Source organism: Alligator sinensis, unplaced genomic scaffold, assembly GCF_000455745.1.
Source record: "Alligator sinensis unplaced genomic scaffold, ASM45574v1 scaffold273_1, whole genome shotgun sequence".
Taxonomy (NCBI): Eukaryota; Metazoa; Chordata; order Crocodylia; family Alligatoridae; genus Alligator; species Alligator sinensis.
In genome coordinates, this window is record NW_005841943.1 from 990,147 (window position 1) to 1,013,822 (window position 23,676).

Below are 23,676 nucleotides of genomic sequence, written 5' to 3' on the forward strand. Positions count from 1 at the left end.
TCTCCATACATCCCAGGTGCTTAGGGTGGGACAATGGGCTTGTTATTTGTATGATCCCAGAATAAGAGGCTTTGTCCCAGCCCTATTATTAGCCTTAGATAGGTGCAGACCTAATAAAAAGTATAAATCAAGAAGCTTTCCTTAAAAGGAATTAATTGAGATTGATAGATTTATACCAGAATTGTTCTCCACAATGGGGCACCTTCACTCCAGCATGAGGGAAGTCTTTATCAGTTTAAACCTGTTTTGCTTGGGAAGGGATTTCAAATTCACCAGAGCTCTCTCCCCAAATGACATTGTGATCAAAGTGCCCACACAAGCTATTACTATATAGGTACAACTATATCCATTTAAAATTTACATCTGAGGTTATACTGAGGGGAAAAAAATATCTTTGAGTAGATAATGACTAAGAAAGTTTTAGTCCTCTGTACTGAGAGCTGATTTCTTCACTGAAAAAGGAAGAAATTGCTGCCTTCTTTTATGAGTTCTGTAGAAACCTATCTCCAGAAAACAATAGTAGAGATACAATGGTCTATTCAGGTCAATGAGCTATTAATTTCAGTTCTTGGATGCAAACATTTAAATGCTAAAATTTCCACAAAGTACATAATTCAAGCAAATGTTTCCACTTTTCATGTGCACTGTGGCAGCAGTTTAATAAGGTACTTTTAATTTAGAAGATGAATATAAATGTGCTCCATTAATATAAAGATGAACTGAGGCAAGCACACATGCTTCCAGGTCAAGCAGCGATTGTTATCAAACTACCCGTGGACAAATTTACAGGACATGGAGGGTGTGTAACTTTCACCTGTTTGTACATCATCGAATCTAAGGACCCTCAGCTTAACTAGACTTTTGTAGGCCAAGGAGTGAATGTGGGGAAGACAGGACAAGCAAGGCAAAGTATCAATGTGAGTAAATTTGATAGTGTATTTGGTGCCCGAGCAAAAAAATATGGTTCTTGTCCAGAACAGTTTAAAACCTAAGCCTAATACCATTCAAATAAAGGACTGGTCAAAGGAGACAGCTTCAGACAGATAGTGGCACAAATTTTAATATATATTGTTGTCTTTGCAGATTAAGTCAGACAAACAAGTGATTAATCCTGCTTCAAGCTATGGAATATTGGAAGCAAATCTATGCAGAAAAAATGACCAATAAAGAGACTGGCAGCTCAAGAGTTCTCCATTTTCAGGTTTCCATTGCTTTTGATACAAATTTAAAGTGATGTATGCAATTTTGGTAAAGTAGATGGAACAATGTAATTTAACGGTTCCCAAACTCTGACAGATTGCTGGTGCACAATTTAAAATGCTACAACCTTAAGAACACCAGCAAATTTTTGTCATATAAAGTAATTATAATAAATCTGTTAATGCATACCACTGACAGGTTGCCTGTATACCACTGGTGCTACCCATACCGCAGATTGGGAATGGCTGTGACTAATTTATAAGCCCTTGGAAGAATAAAAATTGGTAAAAGTGACCAATTATATAGGGCACAAATGAGATCAAGTCTCCCAGAGGAGCACAGGATATCTAAGACCTATGAGCATGTGCCCACTTTCCCTCTCCTGCCCATATAAATTATAAACAAACATTTTGAAATTGTTTTCCTACATATTATACATAAAATCTGGCTAGGTGGCATGGGACTGAGACACTGAACACAGTTTAATATAAGTTTACATACAAAAAAAAATTTATAATACCACTTTAAAATTTTCTGCACCACATTCATTATTTTTCCAGCTAAACGTGGAAAAAGCACACTGGACTAGGTTAAAAGTAGCAGTAAGACCCATGGGTTAAAATGTTTTTATTAGATATTTTGAATGCCCAACTTGAAAAGCCCTAGTTTTTCCAGAATGTTCAGAACACTTCCTACCATCAGAAAATAGAAAATTGTTTCTATTAAATCTTTTTAGGTTCAGAATATACATTTTTCCATTCTGTTTTTGAAACTCATTGTGCAACTGAATTATTCAGTCCTTCAGGGACATACAGAAAAGAAAGTCAGTTAATACCTAGCTTTTGTCTGATTATGTTAGTTTGTGCACTATACTGGATCCACTATTAAAACAGGCAAGCCTTTAACTATCTGGCTTCTTCAAAAAAAGTTCTTAATTACTACTACCTATGCTTTTAGAGGACAGAAACAGTGACTGACCCTAGCACATTTAGGGGGAATACCAAAGCTTCTTCCTTGGTTTCCTACTGGTGATCAAGTTTTTGGGATCATAGATTAATACTGGCACAATGACAAGCAAGGCCTGAATTTTTTTTTAAGTCACACTACCTGGTGATTTAAGACCATGTGAACTCCATGAGTTCGGATATCCGTAGAGAATTCTCCCAGGAATTCCAAGATGTCCTCTATAGTGGCAGCATAGGGTAGACCACGCAAACGTATGCAGTCTCTGACATTGGTAGGAGGCACAAATTGCTGAGGTAATACAGGAAGGATTGATGGTGAAGGGAGGGGGACAAGAGGCGTAGAAGAGTACCTGTTCAGCACCTGCACAAAAATAGAAACAAGAGAAGGTGTGAAAGAAGCCCCCTATCCCTCTAAACAGAATACAGCTTACAAAAACATTCTATGTTTTTGTACCAAACCCCCCCCCCCCCCCCCCCAAAAAAAAAAAAAACCCCAAAAAAACAAACTAGCCAATTATGGAGGATCTAGTCACTTAAAAAAAAATATATATATAATAATCACCCAACGAGTTTAGGCTTGCTTTATTTGAAAGCATCATCTTGGCTTGGTTTAGCATATAAACCGCAAATCAACATTCCATAACATGGAAAGTAGTAGAGCAGCAACTCACTGAATATGCATCTTATATTTATTTATACAGTGCTTTTCATCCAGAAATCTTGTAGAGCACTTGGGAATTATGTAGTCATGGAAGAATTGCTTCTATCCAGTAAAATATTGCCTGTTTGGTAGATAAAAACTGCAGCTCTTAACCAGCATGCAGCACAACTACACTGTAGATTAGGAGAAAGAAAAGTAATCTGGACATTGGTTTTATTTTATAGTACAATATATGCTACTTTTTAATAAGCGACTGTTCAGAAGCACAGTTCATCAGGTCACGCTTAGATTGGTCCAAAGATCATGTCACATTTTGGTATTTACTATCATAAGCTTAAGTGGGAAGAACCCAGCACAGAATTACTTAAATATTCAATCCTCTCAGTATAGTGCACATTTCCTCTGTTCAAGACTTGAAATTTCTTTATATCCACACAGACAGAAGTATTAAATTGGGTTTTCACCAGTAAACAGATACAGGAACTGTCCAAAATGCAAAGTCTTAGAAAAGTCTAGGTTTGCTCATAGCTGGCCTAGATAACAAGATGGTGTACGTGACAACAGCCAAGATATATATCCATCCATCCCCACAGTTAATACCACCAGTTATGCTGAATGGCTGCTATACTGTACAGTGGTCAGACATTTCTACAAATCTCTAGGGTGGACAAGACTCCAGAAACCTACTCTAGCATGCAGTTGGTTGCTAACAGTCAGTTCAGCACGACTTGCTGAGTGGACAGGACTCCTTAAAAATATTTCTGTGATGGGCTCAGCTGATCTAATTTTCCTCAGGCTATTTATGTGATAAGAAGTTCTAATATGCATTACCCTTTCCACTCTAGTGACTACAGAAAACTGAAACAGGATGGGGAGCTCACACAGTATAAGATAAAGAGGAGGATAACTGAGGGGAAGGGGAAGAGCTGCCCTTGCCTAACTAGGGAGGAGACAGGAAAAGCTGTGTGCTCTAGTTTGTGGCAGAGGGAGGAAAGCTGCGGTCTCCCTTAGGCTAGGAAATCGCTCTGTGGAGACCTATCCACATTTTTCTAGAACATACCAATACAAAATCTGGTTAAGCAGCATAGTAGGTGCTGACAAACATGGGAATAGCACGGACAAAATGTACACTCCCGGGGAATTATGCAATCATGTGCCCATGCAATTTTGCACATAAAACATATGACTACATATAAACTATGAACATTTAACCAGGTGGGCTCTACACCTCCACCAGGCTCCTGGCACTCTAGCTGGGACACCCATGTGGAAGCACTGAACACAGTGGCATGCTAATGGGGAGCTGGCGAGTGGGGAGGGGAGCTCCTGCCTGCGGGGCAGGGGGCCCCCCCATGTGGTGGAAGACCCCATCACATGCTCTCCCCCCCCTCTCCCCCCATGATGCACAGCCCATCACCAGCAGTGGCAGCAACAGCGGCAGACCCTTGGGGTGCTCATGGCCATAGCAAACAGAGCCCCCTGGTGGTGCACGGCTCCAGCCGAGTCCTGGGAGCTCCATATAGTGACGCAGAGCCAGCCCAGCCGACCTACTAGTGCGCACCTTCAACCCAGACCAGGGTGGTTCCATGCCAGCACATGGGGCTCGCAGCAGTGCAGGTGGGAGATTGGTACAGAAGAGGGATGTAGCCAATTAACGTAAGCTGTGCCCTCAAAAAGGTGCCCACAGCATATGCAGAGTACCAGTACTAGCCAGACTGTTTTCCTCCTTCAGCTTTAAAACAAACTAAAAAACGCCACTCAAGTCATATTTTATATTAAGCTTAACAATGAAGTACAGATAATACATACATGACTAAACAGTACAGATAAGGCATATCAAGCTAATATTTAAAATAATAAAATGCTCATTAACCTAAGGAAATAGTAGAATCATTAACATCTGGAAAACATTAATCTTAAATGTTCTAAGGTCTAAAATTTTAAAAGGCTGCAACAGGTGGCCAGACTTATGGAAAAGAACTTCTCATCTAGGCTTCAAAGACAAGGCATTCCCCACATATCACCTTTTTTTTTTTTTTTTTTCTTCTTCTTCTTCTTCTTCTGCCTCCCTTCTCCTTTTTAAGGTTTTAAGATTTTGGGCTGTTATAATTTAGCATCTAGCATTTCACTTAAGACACTTTCAATAGCTACCATCATATTTTATGTTCACATAGTATTCCTCCATTTCTACTTGTTACAATGCAGTATATTGTCAAGTACAAACACACATTTTTTGCCCTCTCATTTATAACGTAGTCAAAAAATTAATGGCAACAGGTTCCTGATGTTTTGGAATGAAAAATATCCTTTTGACTTTAAAACAGAGATACATGTTGGTGCTATCCTATCCCTGGAGAGTAGAGAATTTTAGCCTTCTGATGGCACTTCATAATTTGGTTAGAGATGTAGTGGTGCATGAGACTATCTTTAAATGCAAATGTATTCTAGAGACTGAATGGGATTGAAAAGCTGCTTTTGGGTCCTAACTATTCTAGGTCAAGTAGACCATTTTCAAGATTTGATTGTAGCCGACAGCAGCTTAGAGTTCTACTCCAGCATTATTTCTAGCAATGACACTGAAAATCAGACTAGGCCTTCCTCTGTCTCTGCAAAGGGCTTCCAGAAGTATGACCAGTTCAAAATGCAGTGAATAGTCCTGTTGATGATTCTCTTAATTATGCTGCCTGTGGTACTAAGAGGAATAAAAATGCAACCACTGTCAGTAGATCCAATAAGCTTGCTCCACAAACAAGTGGAATCAAAAAAATTTGATTATGAAAGAATCTATGTAGTGCATTTTCAGACCATAATCTGAACAAAAGGTCACACAACCTTCCCTCCCCTCCCACACAAGCCACAAAGCGATTGCTCAAGCACCCTCAAAGAGTATCATAGCCAATTCTTTGGCCTTAACAGTGCAAGGCACATGTACATTTTTAACCTACCTGCTGAAATTCTGCTGCTGTGCTTCTGAAGAGTTCAATGTATCTTTTCCCCAGCAAGTCCTTATGCTTTTTTAGTGCATTTTGTGCATATTCCTCACAAGCAAACAACACAAAGGCATCACCTGTTGGCCTGTTGTCAGGGTATGTGACAAAAAGGATTCCTTCTTTTCCCCCTGTTACAGGGCAGTGCTGGCCAAAAAAAGTTAGCACTTCTTCTGTCGTTGCATTGAAAGGAAGACCTCGCATCCGGACAATCACTTGGTTTTCTTTGGATAGAAACTGAGCTACTTCATTGGAAGTGCCTTTAATAAAAGACAGAAAAAAAAAATCAAAGCTGAGACCCCCATATGAGAAAAGGTGCAAGACAGGAATCCTTGCACAGATAGTTAACAACCAAGATCAAGAATTGGAACTCTGATTACTTCACCCACTCAAAATCCACTTAGCAAGCTAGAGATATAGTAATATAAAACACTCTTTGAAGTCTAGGAATGCTGCTCCTTTAATTGTTTGAATTAGAGGTTCACCCTCACCCATAAGGGAAAAATATTAGCTGTCAATATTCAACTAGAGAACACCAGGCTAGGCCCATGAACAAAATCTGAATCTTTACCACAGAAGCAGAGCAGCAGGTGGTGTGTATATATATTTTTTAAAATTCACGTTTCCAAAATATTGCTACTTAGGTATCATACATCCAGGCCATTGCTTTGGGAGTTAGCAGCAAAGAGTGAACTTTAGAACGTTCCACTTTGATACATTTTTCTCAGAATCATAAGAAAAAAAAAATACTGAAGAGGACCTCAAGAGGCGATATGGTCAAACCTCTGCTCAAACCAAGATCATCCCATCTAAATCACTGTAACCAAGTGCTTGTCAAATCTGCTTGTAAAACCTCCAGTGATGGAGATTTCACAACTTCTCTAGGTAATATTTCAGTGACTTTCATAGAAACTTGCCAGTTTTGCCTTCAATATCTCAATGAGTCTCTCATCATTTAACTAATTTTACCATAACGTAAGTATCCCAGACATGTTCAAAGCTAGTTGACCAGGTAAGGTATGCATTTGGATACTTATGCCTAAATGTAGTCCTCTCCTCCAAAGAGGTCTAATTTTTACAGTGTGAACAATTACAAGACATACTACTTTTTTTTCCCTAGTTTAGCCATGCCCCTCCTAAGTACCGAGTCACTGTGGCCTCCTGCACCTTGAGTGCAGCAGGCAATTCCTATTTGAGTGGTAATTGGATAGTGAAAGGGGAGAATCAGGCTTCCCAATTGTCCCATCCAAGGAGATCCAATACAAAACAAAACACCCTGACAAGTTACAGCCACTACTACTATAATACTATAGATGTGGATAGCAACTCTGCGCCCTAATCTAAAAGCATTATCTTACTCGCTACCTTAACAGAACTGTTCTGAAAAAAAGGAGACCGTGGGAGGATTTACAAAAAAATTCTGTATCCTTGTAATATTTGTGAAAGGCTCTTCCTCAAAAGTCACTTTTGCCCATCCCTTCTTATTTGCAACACATTTGCTCTCTCAGAGACTTGTCTGTAGCATCCAAGAACAGGTGAAACTGTGAGACATTGCTATTCTGAAAAAGGATTCAAGTTCAGTTCAAGTGAAGACCTGGCCCACCCTGACAAATCAAATTCAGGAACAGGTTAGTATGAATGGTAGAAATCCCTGAAAGAATGACTGTTTGAACAAAGAACATGTAGAAAATATTTATATGATAGCAGCTCTGCAGGGATGAGAGTACCATTATGTCAAACATCACATCCACAGGCTAGAGAGTCCCTCCTCTAGAGCAGTAATTTTCAACCTTTTTTGTACCAGGACCCATTTGTAAACATTGATGGCCAGTCCCAACCCAGTGTCCCTCACTCCTGACCTGCTGCCTCTTTCCCCCAGGTCCCAGCCCCCCCACTAAGTGGGGCAGAGGGTGGCCATGCCCCCCCACCCCCAAGCAGCCTCTTGCAAACTGGAACTCTTACGGACTGCAAGGGAAAAGCCCTGGTTTCCCACATTTTTCTCCTTTACAGGTGAATCCATTTTAAAGTTCATTGATTCATTTTTAAAGTTTGTTTGCAACTCTTTCATATGTTCTTGCAACCCACTTTTGGGTCGTGACCCATGGGTTGGGAAACGCTGCTTGAGAGAGGAAGTCACAGATTCTATACATGTGGATGAGTCACAGCAAAAAGGTAGAGATGAGGGTGTAGGAAAGGGAGGCTAAACCATAAGACAAATCAAAGCCAGCAGAATATCAGTCTCAGGGCAACAACTGCCTAGTCATTTGATGAGCCAGTCAGACCTCGTATAACAGAAATGTTTAACTCACAACTATAAACTAACAGGCACTTATTGGAACAGAATCCCAACTCTGCCAACCAAGAGAGCCAGATTACCTCCTGCAATTTTAAGGAAATCTTCACCTGTTGCTTTGTATACCTGTGGAAAGAGGAAATCTGGTTATGCTTGGCATGTTGCTAGCTGCCCAATCAAGGAGATACTTTGAAGATCAATGATACATACCTCTATGTACCTATTCCCCATATGGTGCTTGTGTCTTTGTAGTGCTAGATCTCTGTGTTCTTCACTCACAAACCTGACAAGTGCTTCCCCATTCCTCCTACCTTGGGAATTGAGGCAGAGGGCAGCACCTCCCCTTTAAGAGTGAAGTAATAAGAAATGGGATGAGAATCTGACCGAAGCAGAGAAGTTACCATTTCTTCTTAAAAAAGCTGTAATGAGAACCATTGGCCACTAACTTGGCAATATTTAGGCCTTTGAAGAATCTTGCAATGTCCTGGTCAGATGACTGCCATGGTAAGCCTCTTGCTCGGATTACAGCATTATCATCAATGAGGTCCATCTTGCTGCTGCAGATAAGAACAAAAATAGAGAGTCACATACTGAAGCTTCCCCATCTTCAATGACTGTCACACACAGACTAGAGCTGTGACATTTATTCACAACCTTAACCTTATGTCCATATTTTGTCCAAAAGTGCTTCCCACTGGCCGGAAAGCTGCAAACCAACATAAAAATCATAACTACCTTCTCCATCTGATTCTCTCCATCCTTCTGCAATTTCCCTCCTTTCCATTTCTGTTAACAAATATGCTCTCTCTCCCCTCTTCCTTTCTTCCATATATTCATCCATTCTCCATTGTCCAGAGGTATATAAAAAACATGCAACACTATGTCCCTCCTCCTTGTCTCACCTCCATTTCCTTTAGATTTGTGTCTCCAAGACACCTCACACACACTGTACCTTAGACATACATAGCGCTCTCCCAGGGTCAACAAATTAAGCTTCATCACATACTGTGGAAGTATAATTTTCCTATCTCTAAAGCGAAGATAAAAGCTGGAGGTTACCTCCCTCAGCCAAAATGACAGGGGAAATTAGTGTCAATTATTATTTGTACTGCTTTGGTATCAAGGAGATCCAGTTATGGTTCAATGTCCCTGCTGTACAAGCTGCTTTCCTAACCACAGAACATGGTCCCTGCCCAAAGAAGTTAAAACTCCAATTCATTGGCTCATGCTATTACCATACTTCTCCTCCTACCAATGTGGCCAGAAGCTACAATGACTTCTCAAGTGCAGGAGTAGCTCAGCTAGCAGCAGCTGGTTGGCATCAATAGGGAACTTGTGACAGCTACAAATTGGCCCAGCCCGAGCTATAAGGAACATTTCCCATGGCTGATTATCTTCCTAGAGGAGCCATGGACAGTTGTACTGGCTTGGAAGTTGCATGAGCTTTTGTTATGCTGCTTAGCTTTGGGAGCAATACTTGCACTGTAGTAAAATTACTTTTCACATAATCACTCTATTCTCTTATTAGTTCCCTTTAATGATGATGGTTCTACTGAAATTTAAGCAGCTTTTGTCTGTCATATGGATACTGCCCTTCCTAATGAGACAGTATTCGTCTCTCATGACCCTGGCCCACATCAGGTAACTGGGATCCAGAAATAAAGTTCTCTCTTATTATTAAGACTCCTCTACATCACTTTTGCCAGTAATAGCGAAAATGGGGGAAGAAAGTGAGTGAAGCTATCCAGCTCATTATAAAGGGCAATGGGTTATTCAACAGCAATAGAGGTGGACTCACTTCATAGAGAATTTTTTTGAAAAAGGACAGAATTTTGATTTTGTGCATTTTGGTCTCTAAGTCCATTTCAAGCATTAATGAATATGTTTAAGGCACATGCATAGAAAGCTAGAAGATGAACAAGAACATATAGGAAGGCACAAAATCCCTGCTATTTCAGAATACAAGTGCTTAACATTTCTGACTACAGATCTCTGACTACAGACAACTCTGAAAGTAAATGTAATTTCTCTTTTGCCACACTGCAAGCTCTCACCTAATCTGCCAACTATCATTACTCTCTATTTTGTTACTGCAGTCTGTTTTCCCCTTAAAGAACTTTTCTGTAATTAATCTCATTTTGCTATTTGCTACCAAGATTTATCATCTTTTATACCATTTTATAGCATTTCCCTCTCTCAATAACACCCTGCTTATTTCCTTTTCAAGATCATTCATGAATATAAAGGGCAGATCTAATATCAGTCTGTTGTGGGCAAAAAGTACTTAAAAAGTACTAGTAACTTAATGATATCAAAAGAAGCTCATTTGCTAAACAGGTGAGAAAAATCATTAAGAGGCTTGTACCTTAATTGTAATTATCTAAGCTTTGTCATCATCACTGAAAACATTTTAAAAAGGACATTATATTTATGTAATTTACTCATAGAACTCCCATTGCCTGTCAGTATCTTTAGATTCATGCATGCAGGAAAATGTTTACAGTTGTGCTGTATTTAGCAGCAATTACTTTTCATATCATTACTTTAAAATGAAAGCCAATATTAAGAGGCTGTTTAACAAGAGTTTAAAATCATTCTTATATAATAGCAGAGTGTGTTCACTATTCATGATGATAATGAGCACAGTCCAGAAACTAGCAGCTAGTAACAAATAAGATGAAAAAAAGATGTTCAGCATCTGGTTTTATTTTACCATATCTTTCATCTCTTTGTCCCTCCTCCTAATTAAACTACTTACCGGGTTCTTGCAAAACAGGCTGCCCAGAAACATAAGAGGGTATATGAACAAATGCAAAAGACAACCTTTGCAAATGTAGCCAAATACAGAATTTTAAGAGTAGGTCTGGTTTCAGGGATGCTGTGAAGGCTTATGTCCAAAAAGAAGGGGAGGTACGTACCAGGGACCACTCTCAAATTTGTAGTTCACCCTTTCTGGATCTGAAAATCTGTGATCTACAAAACATATCAGAAATTATTTTTATCCAGCATACAAGAAAGCAAAAAACCCCCAAACAACAAAAAAAACCACAAAAACAAAAATGCAAAAAAGCAAACTATTTTACTATGGCCACTTACTGTATGGTTCCGAAATTAATGTTAAAATAATATTGCCCATATCTTCAACCTGAGAAGCTCCATAGTGAAATGTTGGATTCCTCTTGTCAAGATTTAAATCTATATTTTGGAGTTAAGTCAATAGTTATTGAGTAAGTTTGTTACCAAAGAATTCTCCCACCCTAGGGCCAAACATTCATATTGCCATTGACTCCATCAACATAACATTTAATCCATTCTCATTCATGATTTGAATAAAAATGCAGCTACATTAATCCTCGGTCACCATTACTTAACACAAGATCACTTCAGAAAGCATTTGGCAACAGTGGAGATCCCAGCAACAAATGTAAGATATTTGGTAGATCTGGGTGAAAGTTGCACAGACTCTAGTTATTTCAAATGCAAGATTCTAGTATGCTATGCTTAATGAGGGAGGAAAAAGGCTGAGTTAAAACCATATCCCTAAGCTTAAACTAAGGTCACAGTATTTAAATATAGATCATACAGGAAACAGTCCCTTACAAGTCATTCATTCCTTGCCTTTACCATACACTTTATACAAAGATGCAGTTCATGGCACCTTGTCCACTTCTACAAGTTTTAAAACCAAACCAAACAAAAACCCCAAAAAACCCTGCTCACCTGGTATTGAGATGTAGCAAGAATTGGGTAAGGGCACATTACCCTAGTGAAACAGTAACTTGATCCATTATTTGAAATAAGTAGAAGTGAATGACAAGGATGAGAAAATTAAAAGGGTCAGGAAAGGCATTTTGTGGGAACACTGGACACTATCTTTGCAGCACTGCTATCCAAGTGAAGAAAACGAAACCATTGTTTCCATTATGGAGTACATTAAAAGGTTCTGCAGTTGTCCCCAGTTAGATAAAGTATTTTGGAAACAGGTAGGTGGGAGGGAAGGAAGAAATGATCCTACTTCTAAAAATCTGGTTGGTTGCTTTCACATAAAGCTGTTAGAAAAAAAATTTCATGCCGTTTGCCTTTTGGAGTTGGAAAAAAAAATCTCACTTCGCTAAAGACACAAACTACAAGGAACTGGGGTACAGAAAATTAACGAGGGAAGTGTTATACATGTGGTGTAACAACTCATGACCTTAGAGATGGTTTTTCATTTAAAATATACATGGGGCATTTTGAAATCTCTACTAAAAAAAAAAAAAGAAGAAAAAAAAATCAAAGCCAGAAGCATGGCCCTGACCACTAACTGTGGACCCAGAAACACATGAGTTTAAGACTAAATGAGCCAAATAGATTTTGTCTGGGGTTTGTGCGTTTTGGCGAGTTCTAATCTTCAAGTTCTCTTCCCAAACTAATAACAACAACAATAATAATACATATGTTTTAAAAAAAATACCTAGACTGTTTTTTATGTTGGATGCTTAGTTCAAGATACCATGAAATATTTCTGCCCCCCCCCCCCCCCCCCCATGGATAGCTTTCCTTACCTAATATGTTTTGCTAGATGTTTTTCTACCCAAGTGTCCAATTTAGAAGTTTTAATGTTCTAATATCATACTTTAATGCAGGGCTGTTCAACTTCCAACCAGTCAGGGTCCATACTCCCCCTGGGGCACATCAGTGGAGGGCTGCATGTTGTGCAGGACATGGGTGCTGCAGCCTCACCCTCAACTCCCTAGCCATTGGGCTCCACCAGTGTGCCACCCTGCTCAGCAGCCCCAGGCCATGGTCTGTACTGTGCTGTACCACATTGCCCTCTGCAGTGGAGAAAGAAATGGCAGCTGGGTAGAAGCCAGGGGACCACAAATTAACCCTTCATTAACCCTTCAGGGGCGGCATACAGCTCTTAAGCCACCAGTTGGACAGCCCTGCTCTAATAAATACAATTAAAAGTTATAGATGGCTTTTTCTCCCCTCAAAAACAATTAAGCAAAGTTTAAGAGAATCTATTCTTAAAAATTACTCCTTCAGTCTAGAATTCCTCACTTCTTTTCCTGATATAGAAGGCAGACAAGAGTCCTGACTAATACCAACCTACAGTATCCCTTTTCAACACATCCAGTGTTCACAGAGAAAGGTAAAAATCACTTTACATTTAAATAGAATGAGTGGTTTCCCTATTTATTAGGAAATTAAAAATTGAGATTCATTTTTTAATGAAACAAGTGCCAAACAACAGTGCATATATTTTATGCAGCCTAAGTACTGTACACTTTCTTTGAAAATGTTCACAGAAAATATTAACCAGTGCTACTAGGGAGCTTCAGGAAATATTTGTAGTGTAAACACAGGGGTTCAGTTCGGATACAAGAAATGAGTTATGCTAACAAGTTATTTAGCTAAAGTAAGAGAAAAAAGGAAAGTTAAAAATCAACATTAGTGAGAGTTGGTGAATGATGAGAGAAACATTTTCACTACTTTGCTTCTTACTAACTGGAATCAGTTTTCATTCATTTGGAACACTGGTTAAGTGGAAAATAGATTTCTGTGTACATATTACAAGATTGTTGGCAACAAAGTTATTCTTGACAAAGGCTTGTATTCACATACAGCTGCCAAGCACATATGAATGGTTTTACATTTCAATGATTTTTCACCATCCCACTTTACAAGTTTTAGGTTTTTTACTTTAGGAGAAAAAGTGATTTTGAAGTAAAGAACATTCCACAGATTTCAAAAACAGTTTGCTTTTTTTAAATGGATCAGATATATAGATGTATAGTTTCATTTTGGGAAGAGAAGCAATTTCTTCCACACTTTTACTTCCTGCACTACAGAAAGGATGTGGACAAACTGGAGAGTCCAACAGAGGGCAACAGACATGTTAGGGGGCTGGGGCACAAGACTCCCGAGGAGAGGCTGATGGAACTGGGTTTATTTAGTCTGGAGAAGAGGGATTTAATAGCAGTCTTCAAACTACCTGAAGGATGGTTACAAACAGGATGGAGCTACTCTGTTCTCAGTGGTAGTAGGTAACGAAACAAGAAGCAATGGTCTCAAGCTGCAGCAAGCGAAGTTTAGGTTAGATATTAGGAAAAAAACAAACAAACTTCTCACTAGGAGGGTAGCAAAACAGTGGATAGGTTACCCAGAGAAGCTGTATAATCTCCATCGTTGGAAGTTTTTAAGACCTGGCAAAACAGTCTTGGCCATGATGATCTAGTTGGGGATTCTCCTGATTTGAGCAAGGGGCTGGATTAGATGGTCTCCTGAGGTTCCTTCCAAGCCTAGTTTTCTATGATTCTGTGAAGAGTTTGAATTGATATTTAAAGTTGTAAAGGCTTTTCATTGTGAATGGCAACTAGTCCAGCATAACTAAACTCTATAGACAATATATAGATGTAGGGTCTATTTATTACATTACACATGAGTGCATCTGTATTTTAAATTGATCAAGAGGCAAGGCATAGCTGCTATGCAAGTACAGAAACAAGGAACTACAGAATTTTACTCCAGCTGACACCTCCTGTAGCTTTGAAGGAGATTCTTAACTAGCTCTACCTTAGGTTCATTTTTGCAGACAAGGAGAATAAGCTGTTTCCAGTACTCTCCTTCATGGTGTTGGACCTACACTTCCCACCTTCACCTAAATTGTATTTTCTCCCTTCTTCCTATCACGCCTACCATGTTTCTCCATCTCTTGTCTTTCTGCTTAGTCCATCCTCTTTTCCCTTTGTTTTATCCATTTTAAGTCCTTCAGGACATGATTTATTTTATTTTTACAGTGTATATCACAATGTGGTTCCAATTCAAGTTGTCCCAGGCACTACCAGGAGATGAATTATCAAAAATTAGAAGTTTAACTGCTCTTGTTTATAACTGGGAGACAGACAGGTTTGTTTGTTTTTTTACTACCTTGTTGAGATTTTTTTTGCTGTTATTGTTATTCAGATTTTATGCAGCATGTCCTGATTTTCATTTGCTTTTGGAAAAAAAAGGACATGCACACAGATACAAAAAACACTAGCAACAGAACAGGAGTGCAGTCTTTGAGGTAGTTGACTGTTCATCCATAAACATATTTCCTATTCTTATTTATCTTCACACTAACCTAATGCAGAAATAAGCAAAGCAGCTGTTCTTCTCCAACTGTATCCTCTGCATCTTCTCCAGCTGCTTGTCATGTAATGGCTTCTACAGGCCTGATCTTGAAGGAAAGGAGGATCTGACTAAATTTAGTCACGCAAGCTTTATTCACTCCACCCTCAAGGCATTCATGACAGTGTGAACTGGCTTAGCAAGGTTTGCAAATCAAAGGGAGTGAGTTAGCAAGGTATGTAAAGTGCAAGAACACTGCTGAGCTTTCTGTACATATACTTATACAAAAAGGTAAATTCTTTTTTGGATAACCCTGACTTCTTTTCCAGAAGAACATGATTTCTCTAATGGCTTTTCTTTGAAGTTAACTTTCTTGTTACTGCTACATTACTTTCATTTGTATGGTCACACTAAATAAACAAAAATCTCTCGCACACTATTTGGCTAATTTTTATGATCTCAAACAGCCAAGAACAGAAATATTTATCTGAAACGTAAGAGATTCACAGCTAGTCTCAGTTCTCCCTCAATTTCTTGAATTAGAAAATGTTTTAACTATTGCTAGTTTTCCTTTCTTAAAAATAAAGGGTTATATTTTGCTCATGAGAACAAACTAATGATTTGTATTATGTGGGTTTAAAAAAAAATAGATTAGAGTGTTCACAGGAAAACCAAAGTCTCGTAACAAAGGGATTCCAATTTCAACGGACTTCATGTAGCTTGCTGATCCAGTTGACTGTCAAGTTCCTCTGGATATTCAGTTCAATATCTCTCGGCTCTTTCCCAGAAAAGGTTACCTTCCCCATAACAAAATATATTGTCAGGCATCATAACTTGCAGTTGGCTGATTTATGCCATGGACTTAAATGTTTTCAACTAAACAGTTAACTAATGATGCATTTCCCAATACAAATAAGTACTGTCATCTATGTGTTCACTCAAAGAGAGCATACAAGGGAACCACTCTAATTTTGGTAGCATTCTGTATTATACAGCTCTAATATACAGAAGTTTCCAAATGATTTCATGCCACTCATGCCAAGTTCATACGAGTTAGTTTTCTACTCAATCTGCTCATCTTTGCTACAAAATTGTATCATAGTTGAATTAAACTATCTAGTGTAGCAATTTAAGTGAAATGGGCCAGTTTGTATTGTTAGTAATAACCAGGACATAGTTTAATTTGTTTTGGCAGATCTTTGAAGACCAGACATGTTTTTGACCTATTGACATTTGTTTTGTAAGTCAGAAAATCATTTATATGATCTTCCCAAAATCTTGAAATGAGTTGATGGATGTTTCTAGCAGATGAAAACCCTACCAAACAGCAGTGTAGCCCAAGGAAGTGCTATTCCTCCTGACAAATAATTTAAAGCACATTACAGAAACACATAGAAAAAGACTAAGTATTTTGGCAAACTGAGTAGATTTACAAAGAGCTAATGGTGGAACAGAAATACAGAAGTCAGACAAATAACTGAGAACAAGAGAGCTGACAAAACTCACAGACCAAAACAACACTCTAAATTATATGCTTAAAGAAAGGTGTTGCTAACTAGTTTTTTCAAGTCCACAATGCAGATCTGTATCAAAGAATTTCAGTGCACATGAGCGTGCACACACACACACACACACACACACACACACACACACACACACACCTGGTCCACCAAACAATCATTCACTTTGTTCAAGTTTCATTGGTGGCTATAGTGATGATGAAATTAGAAGAGACTAAGTTTCAGGCAACACCTGGCATTGTAACTTCTGTTCAAACTCTTCCCAAAGGAGGTCTAACAATATTTGCAGGCATATGGCCATGGAAATCTTTTGGTCAGATTCTTAGGCAAGTCATGACACTACGAAATAGGGTCAAGAAAACCAGTTATCAGCAAACTTTTGTTAGGATCCTCCTACTCAGGAAATATAAAATGTCATAATGTACACCAGCTCCCTTATATACCTTCTATGTGAACTCAGTATTTCACTGGTGCAATTTCTTCAAAGTAGCTTATTGTTCAGAGATACTGGAAGATCATCCTTAAGCTATGAACTCTTCAGAATAGAAAACAAATATTCCTACTAAATTCCTAGCATGTAAAAGCAAGGACTTAACATTACCGTGCTCCTGTATTATGCAGAACTCCATATACTACATATTCACAGATCCACACCTACCTTTTTTTGCTTTAGGATAGCAGGATAAGCAAGTAACTGCTTCCTTACTGGAAGAGTTATAGTATTTACACTAATTCAGATTTCTGGACTCAAAGAACAGACTACTTCAAACATCCGATTCCATAGCTCGTTAGTAGCTGCTGTAGCACTGGCATTTTAAGCCTTGTTGCCACACAGTTGCATGAAAACAAACCCCCACCCCAAATCTGCAGTTATTCTCTATTTCTATTCATTTTCTACTGAGGAAAGGTTGTAGTGTCTCAGATATCACTATGTGGCAAAAATTGATAAATGCCAACCACTGTACATGTCAAAGGAGGAGATGCATCTAGATGATTTTGTCCAACTGTTTCTCCCCATTAACATTTATTCTAGCTTTGAGAACTAAGAAAATCATTTTTAATTCCTTCTCTTCCTCCTAGCATTTGCTGCCTCCCTTTGAATGTATCAGTTGAAAAACACTGTTCCCCCCACTATTTCTGAGCTTAGAGATACAGAACAGGACAGTGAAAAGACATACTAGGCACAAGCAAAGCAGGAGGAACATCTTTTCTATCTACTGTTTTGAAGTTCAGTTTAAGTTTCTATGTGCTGCCCAGGCATGCACAGAAAAAAAGAAGTCACATAGTAAACACTGTTTAAGAGAACTATAAAATTAGGTTACTGCCTACTTGAGAACCATTCTGGAAATCCATTTTAACCACACTGACATCTATGAAGCAGAGGGAAGGCAGTATGTTCAAGTATTGCTAGCATCCCCTACATTTTGTAGGGTATCCAAGTAGAGTTTACATCAAAATGTGTATAACACAGGTACTGAAAACAAGCATGTACTATTCAGAGATTAAACACAATAATCATTTTAGAAATAAATATAAAAAATTAAACTAAGGTCCCAGAACAGCCATGATCATCTAATATCTATAAAGTATGATAAAAATTGACATACTGAATGCACTGAGCATGCAACAGTTGTAGTTATGATTCATTTTAGTTATTAAAATAAACCAGGATCCAGATTTAGCATAACTTTCCATTAAAGAAAACAATGAATTAGCTATTCATTATAGTCCAAAACTAGGAGACAGAAAATAGAAGATGAAATTCCTTCCAAATCTCTTACTATTTAAAGTTCTAGTGAAGCTTTTTGCAAGGCACTATATTTTTTTCCATGACTCCTATAGAGAGTGCCATCTTTAATAGGAAATCCACTTGGGTTCAGTGTGGTTTATTAAATTATGCCATTTCTGAATAACCATGGTAAACATTCTAGTAGTCCCTGACACTATTCTTGTTAGAAGTACGACGTTACTACTGCAACAAAAAAAGATGCAATTTTTAAAAGGATACATTCCGTCATGACTGCAACATCCAGTTTGCTAATGTCAGGTGAGCCAGGACAACACTTCTTGAACTCCTTCCTCAAATCGAAAAAAGAGTAGAAGCATTCAGGCAGTAAGATATTCTGTAAGAGCAAGATAGTTGCTGTTAATTAAGGTGAATTCCATCTTTGTGGGGGTTATTTCCACACTTTAAAAGTTTTGAAGTAAGAGAAAAATATGTACACATGCCCAGTTATAGTAAACTTTTTTTAAGATTTTTCTCAGCAGTTTAAGTACAGCTCTGATGTTCTTATTAAAAAAGATCTGTTTACTGTATAACCATAAATATATGCTTCCATTACAGGCAGAAGGAAAGGTTTTTGCAGCCTATTGGCTACTGTTACTAGTCCTGCAGATCCAATGCATCTGTGGGAGAACATATAGGTACTATTGCAACATTTTAATAGCTCTTGGTTCCAAGTTTCATCCTTAGAAGCCAGAGGGCAGATAGTTCAATTTATGGACCCCAATCAGATTTTGAAAGATGAGAAGATGCTTTATAGACAGATTGAGTTTTCAGAGTACAAATCACATTTCAACTATTTATTCTGACACTTTGTAACACTGAGACTATGTAATTGTGATGTAAAAGTTGTCGGCTGGTATTTGATGAATACACCACTCCCAACCTGTAAAGTCAAGAGTGAGTTATGTGCCTTATCTCAAATGAGGGCCAATAAAAGCCTTTAGGCCCACAAACTCTGTAAATGTTATGCTACTACATATAACACAGACTTAATTTATTTGTAAAGCCTTCACTGTCTACTTTTGAGACAGGCTTCCTTAATTATGATGAATGCAACTGCACAAAATTTGGAGGGAAATTAAAAGAATACAGGATGACCTCTGCAAGTAATCTGTAATAGCTTTTTAGATGGAAAAAAGTCACAGTTTTTAAGTTTTATATCTTGAATTCTTTAAATCTTCTAGGACTATACTTGATTATTGTGCACCCATTTACAGCTAGCCCTCTTATTTATTGAGTTTGGGGGCAGGAAGAAATATTCCACATCTGAAGGGAGAGCAGGGGGAGAGAAGGGAAACATTTGTGGTGTCTGGATTAAAAAGACAGGTACTTAGAGGTCTGGAATCTTGGAGTCATCTTATAGGATACTCATGAGTAACAGACAGAATGCAGGTCAGCTGTCAAGTACATTGAATATAAACATAAGCATATAATTATCAGGTTATATATTTTCTATTTAAACCACTACCACATGAAACTCAGATCAGAGAATGCAACAGGATGGTATCTTGCAGTGTATTTTAGGATAGTGACATTTTCAGATATTACCTTTCTGATGATCGAACAACGGCTTAAGAGAATGGAACTCTGAATTAATGGAATATATTGTAGATACAAGGTATTATTTCCATGTATAACTAATTTAACACTGCCTTACAGAGTAAATTAAATAAAGTAGATCTAGAGTGTGGCTGCGCCATGACATGTGTGTGCTATGAGACATTTGGCAGTGTATACATTCATGCACAGAAATACAGGGTTATTAGACTGGAGAAGAAAATTAGTATCCGGCAGTTTAACAGATCCTCCTGTCCTCTTATTTTTGGTAAAGAATTAGCACAGATAGTGTGTGTTTATATTTGAGTTCTTATTTGTACCTAGCTGGAAAAAAAAAAAAAAAAATCACTTTCCCCAAATGCTGCTACAACTGTAAGGTTTTATATTCTGTTTAGTTGTCGAGGACCTTATTTCAGGATCATCAGGACAAGATCCTTACCTCCACAATTTAAAGACTATCCAATGTCACAATACATTCATTAATAGAATGACAGGGTGGATGCACATGTGAGAGGAAAGCTAGATGTTAGGCTCTAACAAGTTGGGATCTAATTTGAAGTAATAACAGATTTTTTGGCTTGGATGTAAACAGGTCTATGACTACATGATTCAAACCCCACCCATTTTCAAGAAGTTTGCATTTAACTGTAAGGCCATCACAAAGGTTGGCAAGTCTCTGTGTTGTCCTCCTCTGCAAGAAGAACAGGTACAAGAGAGACATCATTAACTCAATTATTTATTGTGTTTGCATATTTCAGCAGTCAAATGCATGTGCACACACTACGGCCTAACTATTTATCCCATTACAGAAGTTAAATAGCAAGATCTTGCTTCTCTTCAAAATATGAAGCAAGTAAAGAGCTAATCTGGGCCTTATTTTTAAGTGTAAAAAACAGATTTTTTTTCATTGTCACTTCTGTTCCTTTTGATAAAGGATATGCAGGACCTCAGCCTTTAGAAATGTCTCAGTTTTAATTTAATGACACTGGTTCTCTTCTCTTTTTACACCAAATGAATAGCTCTACTCAAACTTTCAACATAATTTGAACCTGCATACACATGGTAGCAATGATTTAAAAAACCAGGCTGTGGCAGTGGCTCAAGTTGACCATCCAAAACAGACATTCAGGGCCTTCCTAAAGATTTTTTTGCTACAAATCTTAAAATTTAGGCCAATACTTGAGTATATAGAGAAAGACAAAGCCTATCCTAAAGATCTCATGAACTAAAGTGACAAAGAATTTTCAGAAATCTGGGGGAGGTGTTATAATCTATATTTTCCAATTTCCTATATTTTCCACTGAAAGATGGAACTAGGTAAACCATACATAAATTTGATAACTAGTTCTGTTGTACAAAGAGATAAGATGCATCACAATTTACTCCCCCCCAATACTCTTTACAAAGACAATTCTACATCAATGCATACAGTAGTATGAACTGTAGTAGTATGATTCATAATGTAGCAGTACACTCTATTAAAATATTAGGGGACTGACTTTCTTGGAATGACATAACATACCAAAAAATCATTGACAACCAAATCTTATATTGTAATCTTACAGCAGTAAGAAGATCAGTTGCATTGTTATCCTCATGCTTTAGCCTTCTAAAGTAACAGGTACTGGACAAAACATAATGTACTGAGATTGCTACTAGGTGCAGCAAGTGAAAGATGGGATTATATACACATTACTGAAACTGCATTCCCCTAATTCTTAAAACATCCTTAGTCCCACCTATACTGAAACATGGACCTGTGGTATTTTTTGTATTTGTTTGCTACAGCGGAGGGACAGCTATGTAAGAACTGGGGTTCCTTCACATCGTTGTCCTGATCGCTGGTCAGTTCCTTACAAATACAGGAAAATACCACTGTTAGAGTATAAACTGAATATATTAAGATAGGAAGCTACCAAACCTAGGCATGGGTTCAAAGTCTCAAAGCCCAGCGTGTACAACTGCAAAGATAAAAAAAATAAAGATCTTGAACCCTAGACATTTTTCACAAATTCCTAGCTGCAGTCCTACAAACTAATCAATTTGTGTATGTTAGCTACAATAAATGAGTCTCAAAATTGGTCTACATGAAAAAGTTATATCAGGATATTCATTTAAATTATTGTATTTAAGCCAGCACAATTTCCTAGATGGTCACACATTCTGCCACAAGGAGTACCATTTCTGTCTAAGCAATTTCCAAAACAGACTTACCCTAAACCAGCAAAAAGGTGCTTATACCAATCTAATTCCCCAACCCCAGATAGACATTCTTGTTCTAGCATAGCCAGAGGAGATTATAACTCAAAATATCCCACTTACATAGACCAGCCCTTGAACCTGGTAAAATTATTTAGAGATTTCTGTGTTATTTTAATATCAGGCAATTTGAAGTAGAGACATTATGAAACCTTCAATAAAAATCAAATCAATCACATTTAGATCAGTCTCAAGGAATACCACACCAAATCACTCTCTCTTTGCCCTCCCTGCCCCAATCCATCCCACCTACCTTTTTGGAAGCTTCAGGTTGCAGAACCTGTCTGATGTGAAGCTGTCCATCAGCACAGAAACAGAAGGAAGTACCTACACCGATATTCAGCTCATTGCTTACAGACTGGTTAAACTGGAAGTTGCAAAGACACAGACATGCAGTAGCTCAAAAGCACTAACCCCTTCCCCACACAAGCAGAAAGGGCTCTTACGATACTATTACTGGCTTGCATGAACCTAGAGGGCTTGAAGGGGCTGCCTGGGTCATCAAGCCAGCCCCTTCCTATTGCAGGCTACTCTTAAAGCCATTAAGCACCTGTGCCTGCACAGGGTGGTGCTTCACTTCAGAGGTGGCTACATGCCAGCTGCAGGTCAAGTGACCAGGTCAGGTGGGCTCTGTTCGCCAGAGCAGGGTTCCTAGTGAGGCTCTACTCATGGAGAGGACACTGCTAGGCTACAGCTCATCCAGCTCCTGTAGCTCAGCACATCGCTCAGATGGCTGCAGCTTGGAGAAGGCAGGACACTACATGCTAGTCTCAGTACAGGCCATGCAGGCTCCTGGTGCCTCACAAAACCTTTCAGGGTTTGGGGCCCATTTTCAAGAGCACCTCAAGTCCCAACAAGTGTTAAGAGAGCTAAGGGCAAAGCCAGCGCCTCCTTGGAGAGCCAGGTCAAGCGCCAAGGGGCCTATAGGTGGCACCTTAGCTAGAAAGCTGCAGCTGGGGGCAGTGAGGCAGGGGAGCAGGCTGGAGACAAGTTGGCAGAGAGACCCGAAGCCCAACACGCCCCGGGGGCCACCTGGCTGGGCATCAAGACTCACAACCCTGCTCCCCACTACACTGCACAGGAGCTGCAGGGCCTGTCCCCGTCCCTGTCCCAAGGCCAGGCCGCAAAGGCAAAGGCTTCGCTCCCCACCCCTGCTCCCCCTCACCTGTCGGAGAGCTTGCTCCAGTGGCGGGGCCAGCGCCAGGCGCTCCTCTTCCACCTCCTTGCACTCGTCCGCCAGGGCCAGGTGCTCGGGGCGCACCAGCACCTCGTGCAGGCTCCCCAGCTCCGGGACAGAGAGGCACCGTCAGCGCCGCCGGCCCCGGCCCCGGCCCGCTCCCCCGGCAGGACGCC

At 39.1% G+C, this 23,676-nt stretch overlaps 1 protein-coding gene across 1 annotated transcript in view; it reads right to left on the minus strand.

Moving 5' to 3' along the window:
* The window catches only part of ESRP1 (epithelial splicing regulatory protein 1), a gene marked incomplete at its 5' end in the record, with an annotated part of 41,102 nt that extends 17,476 nt beyond the window's left edge, over positions 1-23,626 (minus strand). Inside the window, 10 exons of the mRNA XM_025199420.1 lie at positions 2,308-2,526; positions 5,772-6,073; positions 8,190-8,232; positions 8,317-8,449; positions 8,553-8,663; positions 11,025-11,079; positions 11,203-11,301; positions 18,730-18,844; positions 22,577-22,690; positions 23,489-23,626. Coding sequence (XP_025055205.1) covers positions 2,308-2,526; positions 5,772-6,073; positions 8,190-8,232; positions 8,317-8,449; positions 8,553-8,663; positions 11,025-11,079; positions 11,203-11,301; positions 18,730-18,844; positions 22,577-22,690; positions 23,489-23,626 — 1,329 coding nt within the window. The remainder of the gene's footprint in view (positions 1-2,307; positions 2,527-5,771; positions 6,074-8,189; positions 8,233-8,316; positions 8,450-8,552; positions 8,664-11,024; positions 11,080-11,202; positions 11,302-18,729; positions 18,845-22,576; positions 22,691-23,488) is intronic.
* Between the last annotated feature and the right edge of the window lie 50 nt (positions 23,627-23,676).